At 42.4% G+C, this 11,347-nt stretch overlaps 1 protein-coding gene across 1 annotated transcript; it reads left to right on the top strand.

Annotated features, from left to right (window-relative positions):
• Positions 1-854: 854 nt before the first annotated feature.
• On the top strand, positions 855-10,543 carry LOC146976014 (NACHT and WD repeat domain-containing protein 2). Its single transcript, XM_085795526.1, has 10 exons — positions 855-1,102; positions 1,212-1,300; positions 2,216-2,323; positions 3,075-3,272; positions 3,569-3,707; positions 3,803-3,951; positions 4,517-4,867; positions 5,536-5,637; positions 6,060-6,864; positions 7,368-10,543. The coding sequence occupies exons 1-10, from the start codon at positions 1,030-1,032 to the stop codon at positions 10,541-10,543; spliced, it is 5,190 nt and encodes a 1,729-aa protein (XP_085651652.1). The 5' UTR covers positions 855-1,029.
• Positions 10,544-11,347: the final 804 nt, after the last annotated feature.

An 11,347-nucleotide genomic window follows, 5' to 3' on the forward strand; every position in this document is an offset into this window, starting at 1 on the left:
TTTTCTGTAGTAACAAAACATTTAGTAGCATCCACACCCTAACAACAGGTTTAAGCATGCTGGACTAAGTTCAAGTTTCAGATCCTAACCTCTGCTCTTCTGCTGTTGTAGGAACTAGCATTGACTTGTAACAGTGTGGTCAAGGCAACTTGGACAACAGCCTCTCCTTGATCTCTCTGAGATCTTATTTATACTGGTTTTCAAACTTGTTTTGAAGTTTATGGTTTACAGCAGCATCCCACAGAACTCCCCCCAATAACTGCTCAATCAGTCGATGGATCAAACTCTGACTTTTTGTTACAAGTTGACACACTAGCTGAACATGATTAGTTTCCCCTTTTTAACAAATTCCCTAAAAGTGTTTAATTATTTGAAATTAGACTTTTTTTTGTTGTTGCTTTTTTATGTATTATATAATTCTATATTTTTCATCCTTGGATTTGGAGCAGCTGCATCTACTGCTGCTGCTGTTATTAATGATGTGGTGGAACAACTGGCCTTCTCTCTCTTCACAGACTGTTGCCATGGTGACAATAATGAGAACAGGAGCAAAAGTCTTTCTGCATATTATTATTGGCTGTACAAAAAACAAAAAGTTTGTATTTATTGTGTACAAATGTTAATTAATAAAAAAAATATGGAAAAAAATTGTTTTGATCATTCTGGCTTTTTTTTTTGCCATTGTCTCTTATTAGAAGAAGTATGCACCTGTCCTTCATATTTTGAGTGTTATGTGCATAATTAAGAATTTGTGTAACTGACAGGTGCATGCATTTGCATGTGTGTGTATTGTGTAGATGATCCAGGCACTGGCCTTGGTGGGTGTGATTATGACAACACACTATAAACAACCTAGACCAGGATTTCCTGAGTGGAGCAGGAGGGAAAACAGAAGCCAGAGCACAGAGGAGAAGCAGCAGCAGCAACAACTGTGAACTTTTTATTCAGGCCCCTGTACTGACTTTAAATTGTGCTGATTTTTCTTTTAAGAGCAGCTCTTGGTTTTGACATGAGGTCCAGAGGGAAACAATGAACCGGTCTCCTTCAGATTCCACCTGCGGCTTGTCCGGTGTGAAACTCTATCTGTGCTCTAACCCACAAGGTACGTAGCCGTCAACATTGATGTGCTTCAGTCACGCTTCTTGGTTTTGTTTTTTGTTTTTTTTCCCTTTTTCTGTGATGCATTGTGTTTGTGTTTTCACTCTGCACAGACAGCGTTGTAGAGCGCAGAGCTCTGAGAGAGAGTGTGTTCCCCGAACTTAGAGAGCACTGCAGAAACAGACTGGGAGTAGACGTCAGGGTGAGTCAACACTCCACTTTTCACCCTTGTGTTTTGTTGACTTGTTGCAGTAGGGGAGATATTATTTATTTTTATTTTTACTTTTTATATACACTGTGTCTTAATCACAATAAACATAGTGTATTATACTGTTATTGTTCCAACCTAAAGATCTACTGATGTCTCTTTATCTCATAGGAATAAAATGTGTTTGTGTCATCTCCTCCCAATTATCTCCATTTTAAAGTTGCTCTCTGATTGTAGTTTACATGAATTATTCAGATATGGTATTTCTAAAATGTCAAATATAATGACAACCGCTGATGCTACTTATTACATAATTCAAGTTACTGTTTTCTCTGAGCAACAGTCAAACTGTTCTGAAAACCTGTCACCTATAGAAAAATACCTGATAACTTGATTTAGCAGTAACAGATTCATAGAGACCTTGCAAGAGACTCATGCAAAAACAGTACACACTGCCAACTGTGTAATTAAAAAAACAATAGCATTATAGTGTTAACTTCCAGGTGTGTGTGTATGTGGTTTACAGTAACACGACCCCTGAGGCTGTTGCTGTAAAAGCGCAGTCAATTCTAGTGAACTTTACCTTATTAGATTTGACAAAAAAGAGAGAAGGATAAAGAGATGAGCAGCTGTAATGCGACAGTGTGTGTGTGTTAGTTTGTATTCATGCATGTGTGTGTGTGTGTGTGTGTGTGTGTGTGTGTGTGTGTGTGTCAGATTACCTCAGGGCAGTTTGACCAGCTCACTGTGTTGTCTTTATTCAGCAGCTTGTGTAATTCGAAAGATGGAATAACATGATATGTTATTTAGCCGCATGCAAGGCCAATTGTTATTTAACAAACTGAATTATCAGTCATCTCCCCTCTAGATTGTTTTAACCATTGTTTGTGTGTGTGTGTGTGTGTGCAGGTGATCGACCCATTTGAGTCCAGTGATCCCAGTAGTTGGCCAGATGAAAACACCAGACAGCAGCTGATTGAAGAATGCAGAAAGAGCTCAGCTGGACCATTTTTACTGGTAATAAATCACCAGAAACAATGTACTCATCATGTCGTGAGCAGTAGAACAACCTCCAAGGTTGACTCATGGTTAGATTAATACATCTACAGTGCCAGCAGCAGCAGCAGCGGCCCTGGAGCGCCACCTTAAACCTGCGTATACACAAGGAGCTGTCAGTAAATCAGTCCCTGTTAAATTCTGCTTTGAATCTAAGTCCCATGTGAGCAGCTTTAGATTCACCCTTGAACTGAAGAGTCACGGGTTTGATCACCTCATCAACAACATACTGTAGCTATCTGAGTTTGTGTAATTTACAAAATTCAGAAGAAGCTCCTGCACACTGTCTCACTCTCAATTATTTTATTAAAGCAACGTTTCGGTCAGGAATATGACCTTCATCAGGCGTAATTTACAAAATAAAAGCCTTTTTTCAACCAAAGGTGAAAATCTGAATTCCTACAGGATACACCCATCAATGTAATTAAATCCAAGTGATATTGAAACTCACCGGACAGAGTCACTGCACAAATCAATGATTATAAGATTCACAGATTGAATTTGATGACAATGGATTTCATCAAAGTTTTTTTCTGTTGTTTCCAACCATGGTATCGCAGTATCGTTGAGGATGCTTATGTTTTCCAGCTGCTGCACAGGATGAAGAAAAGTGCTCCCAAGCTTTATGAATCAATACAAATCTGCACTAATCTGCTCTTATTAATGCATGACGTGCCGATGTTTCCTCTGTGACCACATGGTGGTGCTGCAGGCTCTGGTGGGACATGAGTATGGCACAGCCGCTCTGCCCACACAGGTGGAGGTGTCTGAGTTCCAGCTGCTGCTGCAGCAGGGCCAGCAGGCCGGAGTCAGCACCCTGCAGCTGGAGACGGTTTACCAGAGGGACCAGAACACCATTCCCCCCTCCTACTGCCTGAGACCCCCACACAGAGACAGCTGCCATGCTCAGGTTTATTCATTTACTCACTTACTTCATGAAATGAACAGAAAATAGTGTATGAATGGCAGAGGAATAAACAAATCATTAAGATTAGATGAATTGAATTAGATTTTAAGTCATCTAAAATGATTTATTTTCTTATAAGACCAGTTAATAATTCATGAGATTTCATGAACCTGAACCTGATTACGTATGTCAGATTATGTTTTTGGGGATGTTTGATACAGCTGAATAATATGTATTTATTTTCTCCGCAGCCAGTAGACTGTGGTACTGCTTTACAATTTTTTTTTGTTGTTGAGCAGGGAGAGGATAACGAGGAAGAGAGGAGCAAAGTGAAGGCTATAGAAGAAGAGCTGCAGGAGGTATTTCAGTCCACTGTGAGTCTGTGTGTCCACAACGGCCTTATGACCCCAGAGAGAGCGCGCAGCTACCAGAGATCAGGTCAGATAGCTGTGTATGTGTGTGTGTGTGTGAGAGTGTGTGAGGAGTTTTGTCTAATACTTGAGTGTGATTCACCACTTTCTTCTCTTCTCCAGCCATGGATGCAGATCTGCGATTTGCTCTGGAAAACCGTCCTGTTGTTGACATTGTTGGACGCTGCCTGGTCTACGTGCACAAGGTCGTCAATGCAAAAGGAGAAAAAGAGAAAGGAGGGATGAACTCACCGCTGGAGCCGCAGTCAGAGGTAACAGTCACCCACCACTTTTATTTGTCAGGAGCATTTATTCCCCTATGATAACAGTGAATTTTGGGAATTTTAGATTTCCAGCTGTCAGAAACTGTGCCATTAATTCATTTGTTAACATATCCTGTACCACCGATTGAGTGATCACAACGCGCCTCACTTTCACTTAGCTCCCATATCATTTAGTGTGTCATCAATAAAAATCCATTTTCATTTTCAAATAATTTTGATCCCCTTATATCACCATCAGGCATCTTCTTTTTTTGAACATGTAGTTACTTTTGAAGTCAGAGAACTTTATCCAGTTGTGTTTCTCAGAGGAGCATGTGGGGCTTATTAAAAACAATACAAATGTAATATAACAAAATTGTAAGTGGCTGTTTTTTTTTATTTTTATTTTTATCATTAACATGAACAAAAACTATAAATGTATGTACAAATGTATTTTGTTTTATTTTCTGTGAAAAAGAACTGGCTAAATAAATAAATACATTATTCAGATGCAGATTGTATTAAATATCAACATAATTCTAATTTATTTCTTTTCCGCATCCTGTTGTTTAAGGCTGCTGCCTCTGACCTACAGACTGAACCCACTGACGGACAGTTACTCTCAGAGCTTTATGACAGCTTCCTCCGTGGTCTCATCACTTCCTGTCGGCTTATACTCTACACCTCCACCACTGACTGTGACCAACGCCACGGCTACACAACGGCCAGGAGGCGGGCTTACGCCATGTCTCTGTGCCAGCAGGTGTACTCTGACCTTATGGAGTTGATTGACGGCGTGAACCGGTCGGATGCCAGAGAAGAGTCTCAGTTTGGCAATGGTTTGGCCCGAGAGCAGGCTGAGCAGGAGGAGCTGTGTGACATCCTGTCCCGACTCTACAGCATCATTCGGGCTGAAGAGACAGAGGTGAGGAATGGATGAGGTTTATTTCATAGGGCAAAAAACAACGATAATTGTTTGATCTTTAGCTGCCCTTGCTGTAGATGTGATCACTCCAGCTCGGTAGTGTGTAGGATTAATAATTAAGGAGGATTAAAAAAAACACATGATGGATATTTTATACACTATTTTCTACATGCACCACTCAGACCGGTCATTGTGGTTTTTATTCAACACAGCATTTGCAAATAGGCTCAGCATTAACACAGAGATCAAAGGTCCTCACACAGTGGAGCCTCGAAAATGAAAATAATCTATCATCTGATATCCATATTCATCTCATACTCTCTAACAAACAGAGGTGTGGGAGTATCTGTAAGTAGCAGCTGGTGGTTCCAGGCTGCACAGGCACGTAGCTGTTAGTTCCCTTGAGTGAAAACATGATGTGTGGATGAAAGAATGCAGATAGAGACCAACTCCCCTAACACAACCAAGGTCAGTTCAGATCTAATGGGGACAGCCTATCAACTACAAAGAATTAGGTTACACAACACCACACCACACATGTGATGGATTTCATTTCTCCAATACAATAATCAGATGTTACAAGTACAATAACAATATATATTTGCTACCACACTGACATTACGTACTATTTGCAGCATAGCATCACTGTTTACTTTCACTGGTTGCAGATCAGAACCTATGTAGAACAGAGGGATCAACGCTGCCCCCTGGTGCTGACAGGAGGGCCATGCACAGGGAAGACAGTGCTGCTGGCACACTGTGCTCAACAGGTCAGTGGGCTGTAGTGAAATGTTTGATTCAATTCTACTACATGGACATTTTCTCTTGTTGTATTCAAACTATATTTTCATATTTATTTTTTATTTATTTGATTTGATTTGATTTATTACTTATTTGATTAGGATATTGCATATTAATCAACATGTCAGCCAGAGCATCAATGTAAATATGCCAGAATTAGCATAGTTGCTAATTCACATCATAACATAGAAACAATATACCACTATACAAATAGATAAAACACAGTTTTACACAAAAAATATGTCCCAATTCACATTAAGAGTCCATATAGAAAAATAGAAAGACAAAAAGTTACGTATGAGAGCAGGTCTGTTAGAAGTTGTGTTCATATTAAATATAAGTTTCTAACAAGTCTCCATTGCTCTTCCCGTGTCTCTTTCTCTCTCTAAAGATAAAGCAGTGGCTACCGGACAGCGACCCTGTGGTGATCACTTACATTTGCAACTCGCAACAGGAGCTTTCCCCAAAGCACCTTTTAGCCACCCTGTGTTATCAGATACACAGGAGATATCACAGTAAATGCTCCACTGAGCCCGGGCCCGGCTCCAACCTGGGCGATCTTAGCTCCAGCACTAACCCCGAAGACGACAAATCCAACTGTTGCCTAGCATCTACTCTGGATTCTCACCATGAACCCACCACCAGAGAGGATGTCTCTGACTCTAACTTACACCTTAGTAAAATCCAGTTACCCGCTCCGAGAGGAAATCATTCTGACATCATAAATCCTGACATCAGTCTGTCTGACCTTAAAGAACATCTCTCCTCCCTGCTCTTCAGTCTGCCTTCTCCTAAGCAGCCTCTGGTTCTGATCCTTGACGGCCTCGATCAAATTGAAAACAACTTCATTTGTCCCCAAATCATTGGGAGTCTTCCCTCGCCCCTTCCTCCTTGTGTCAAACTAATCCTCGCAGCCTCCTCCAGCCAAAAACATGTCCTGCAGGCCATCCAACTACATTACCCACAATCGCCCCACTGCGCACCACAGGGCAGTGACAGGGAGTCAGGTTATGTTTGCATACATTTGGGATCAGCTGACAGGAAAGAGTATGTGAAGATGTTGACGTCGCTGCTGATCAGTTCAGGGAGGACAGTGACGTCAGGACAACAGTTTCTGGTGAACCAGGCGCTGAGTTCCTGTGGTCTGACTCTCTACGCTCCACTACTGCGTGTGCATACCTCGCTCTGGAATTCTGGTATAACTGTTTTTAATTTTTTTATTTGGAAGGGTAAATCATTTCCTTAAAAGTTGTTTTTTTTTTTAGCAAATGTTACTCATTAATTTGTTAGGGGCAATTTTCAGTCCTGGATGTTGTGTGTTTATGCAGCAATTTCCAAGGTGGGCTCTGCAGCACCATGATAAGCCTTAACAATTGGCCATGGTTTCCATTTTCACTGTGCAATTATAACAATGTTTCATCACATAAAAAGTCTGTGGCAAGTATACAGTACAGTATATTAACTATATTTTGATATTACAAATAGATTTGAAAGGAAGATAGAATCATCTTCTATCTAAGTATCTAAATCACAATATTAGGTTTTCCAGCAGTCAGAAATAACAGCTGTCAGATCAGCACCGGGAAGAGAAGTCAGTACTTAAATGTTTTCATGGGATTTGTGGAATATGAAAAAACTGGGTGTCAACTAGAAACCTTTAAAAACATTCCTCCTCTCCTTCTTTTTTCCCCATCATCAGATTCAGAGGTGACTGAGTCGTCTCTCCCCGATGGCATCCATGCATCCATATCTGTACTCCTGGATCTCCTGGAGCAGAGACACGGCTCCTCTCTTGTGATTTGTGCCACATCCTACCTCACCCTCGCTAAGACCGGGCTCACTGAGGTTGAGCTTGTCGATCTCCTGTCCAATGACGATGAGGTGCTGTCTGAGTATGTTCAGCAGGACAAGAGCCCCTCCTCCACTATGAGGGTGCCACAAATTGATGTGGAGAGACTTCTGTTAGATTTGAAGGGGTTTCTCATCGGGAGGACGTCTGTGGGGTCACGTGTTTTATCCTGGGTGAGCAGGCATTTCAAGCTGGTGGTGGCTAGGAGGTATTTAGGCCTTCCAGAGGGGAGGAGGGAGATCCATTCGGAGATGGCGGATTACTTCAGCGGCCATTGGGCTTGCGGAAATGCTAAACCCCTTGTTGTTAAACAGAAAGCAGGAGCAAACAAGGACAGTATCCAGACAAAAATATACATAGACAGGCAGCCATCCAGCCAGCCATTAGTTTTCACCTCTTTGTCCAAAGAGCCAGGCCAGGTGAACTTGAGGAAAGTTGTAGAATTGCCGTATCACTTGCAACAAAGTGGCAGATGGGAGGAACTGGAGTGTGGGTTGTTAACGTCGTTGGGGTTTCATCAGGCTATGGTTCAAGGTGGTCTCCTTGGAGATCTGGTTACCATGTTGGAGAGTGACCGAGGGTCATCACAGAATCACTTCTTAAGAGAAAGACTAGTCCTAGCAAGCATATTAAAGTCTAATGCTTGCTTACTACAGCACACTCCTCTGCAGCTGCCCATGGTGTTAGAATCAGGCCTCCTCCCCTATCTGGAGGTCTTTCCTGTGCTTGAAGGTTATGTCAAAGAGATCAGAGAGGAGAGGAGGAAAAGAGGAAGTGGACTAGGAGTAGCTCTTTGTCCTGCTCCTTCCTCTGTTGCCCCCATTCAGTGTTTAAAATGCGATGCCAAAACCAAAGATGTTTCTGTGGCAGAAGCAGCAGGCACACGTTGTGGGATCGTAGCAGAGATCATGGGTGATGGCTCTGCTTGGTTTTGGAAGGGTCCTGGCGGCGATATAGTGAAAGTGTCACCAATCTGTGGGCAGGAGGAGCTGAAGTTTTCAGGAGTGAAGAGTAGCAGTCGATTCATTCTCCTTTCCACACACTGCAACAAGCTTTTCTTGTGGGATGTGACAGGCCCGGAGATGTTTCAAGAGATTAAAGACCCTTTGAAAACAGAGTGCGAACAGAAGTCAAGCCAGCAAAGACCAAACAAAATTGAGGGATTTCTTGGATGTCAGAGAAAGTTATTTATGTGGTGGAAAGATGAAAGTTTTGTGAGTGTGTTTAACATCTCCAGCGAGACCTTGACTCATTTCCAGTGCCCGAGCTGTGTGACCTCTTTGGTTTGTTCCTCTAATGGCTTTTATATGTACTGTGGACAGGAAAAGGGCACAGTCTCCATATTTGACACAGACTCCAGCAGGCTGCTTGGCAGCTGCTCAAACTCAAACCACAATGCAGTTACATCGATAATCATCTGTGAAGATAAGAAGGAAATGGCATGTGTTGACAAGACTGGGAATATAACTGTATGGGATGTTGCAACCAACACACAACTTCCCAAACTTGTAAAGGAAAGATTTACTGGGGGTAAATCTAATAATGTCCTCAACACAGATCACTCAAAAGAAATTGAAATGTTATTGGTGTGCCAGTCTCATCAGATAACTCTGTGGGACACATGTGAGTGGGAGCAATGGGACCAGTTCTTGGCTCCTAAAGGGAGGGCCTTCGCCCAAGCTGTGCTTTCCCAGGATGGCCACCTTTTCCTGGCTTCCCTAGAAGCCTGTACCCTTGTTTTGGTGTGGAGGGTCAGCACAGGAGAGTGTGTCCTCTCTTTAGAAGCGAAAAAGGAGCCTCACACACTCCTTAAAATGGCCTCAGAAGTCATTTGCATTGCTCATGACGGTTGCCTGACGGTGTGGGACTCTGAGATGATAGAGGCGGCAGGTACAGGTCCGAAAATAGGGTGTGGGGTGAAGGAAGTGATGGTCGAAGAAACAGGGGAGTGGTTCTACACCTCAGATGGGTCTGAAATCGTTTGGAGATGGAGTCTAGAGACGGGCTTTCCACATGCTAACTTCCTACATGATGGTCCTGTGGAAAAACTGTGCCTTTCTCCAGATAACATCCACCTCGTGACTCTCTCGGCGGGAGAAGTTTACGTCTGGCAGATGGAAACAGGTCAGAACATCATGCGTATCAGCGGCACCAGAGCTACAGATATCCTGATTACCCCTAATGGTAACTTCGGGGTGAGTATTTCCAATCACGGTTTGTCGCGGGTGTGGAAGCTGGCTCATGGGAGTATCGTGTGCAGCATACACCGATACCTATCCAATGCCAAGGTCTCTCCTGAGAGCACCTTCCTGATTGGCTGCTGCCGTGGCGATCTGCTAGCTGCCAGTCTGTGGTCAGGCTCCATCAGCAAGCGTTTCTCTTGTGTGGAAAGCTCAGAACACGTCATTGCTTTTAACACTCTGTCGGAGCATCCGGACTTTGTGGTGGTGATGGTCGCCTCAGGAGCGGTGTACACCTGGAAGGTAGCAGAGGAGACGGTGTGCCGGCATTTTCAGCTGCCGTATACGTTTCAGTGTCAGCCGCAAGACTTCCAGATGTCTTCTGATGGGAATTACACACTGCTGTCCATTGATAATGACACTGTCAACCTCTTGGACCTGTCTCAAGTCAGGCTGTGCTCATTCAAAGCTGAGGGTCCTGTCATCAGAGCCTGCTTGGACAAAACTGGCTACTTTGCTGCCTACATCAGCCTGGAGAAAACCTGTTCCTGTGACCTTCTCGCGAGGCCCGTCCTCGCAGTCGTACGACTCGTGGACGGTGAAAGAATAGGAAGCGTGCGTCTGTCTAAGAATCCATTGGTTCTGGCTGTGTGTCAGCAGCGGTGTGTGTTAGTGGGTTTTGCAGACGGGTCCGTAGGTGTGTATTCGGTTTCAGATGACACGCTTGACGGGGAGGATTCGCTCAGGTGCAGAGAAATCTTGAGTGATGAGTTGAAGCAATGCCCCTTTGACCGAGCTCCATTCAGTTGGTTACCTCTGGCAACCCCCAATATTGCATGGCCTTAGGCAAGGCAAGGCAAGGCAAGGCAAGGCAAGGCAAGGCAAGGCAAGGCAAGGCAAGGCAAGGCAAGGCAATTTGTATAGCTCGTTTTTACAGTTTGTCTCAAAGGGCTTTACATGGCATCATAACAACATCCTCTGCCCTTAGACCCTCACATCCACTGAGGAAAAACTCCATGGAAGAAGAGTATTATATACTAATAAACTAATATTGTGCTTTCAAAATGTAGATAAAGATGATACATTTGACAGAACAATGTAAAAAAAAAAAAAAAAAAAACATTAAGAAATTGTTGTATTTTTAGGCATTTACTGACATACTGAATACAAAGACAATGCAAGTATCATTACACTTGGGACACACCTTTATCTATAACTGCATCATCATTTGTTTTTGGTTTCAGTTTGCCCGAGATTGTTTTGGTGGAGCAGCTCTGCAGAAATCAATTCACCTGAGTTTCATTTCTGTGAAACCAAAACCAGTATCTGATCTATTTGTACACAACTTTATTTTGTATCTTAATGTACTGTTAACATAGAGGACGTTGTGATATGCATTTGAAATAAAATAATTTCAATGTCTTATCTGTGTCTGTGTTTCTGTAGGCTATATATATATATATATATATATATATATATATATATATATATATATATATACGTATAAAAAAACAATGTCAACCTGATAAGTATATACTGTATCTCAGGCTTTAAGATTTACTGTACTCCTGTCAGATAACTCTGTGTAAAAAAAAAAGAAAGAATTAAAATTAAAATTAAAACAACAACAACAACAACAAAAACCATTTA

The sequence above is a fragment of the Trachurus japonicus genome, chromosome 13, assembly GCF_045865225.1.
Source record: "Trachurus japonicus isolate A0001 chromosome 13, Traja_1.0".
In the NCBI taxonomy this organism is placed as follows: Eukaryota; Metazoa; Chordata; class Actinopteri; order Carangiformes; family Carangidae; genus Trachurus; species Trachurus japonicus.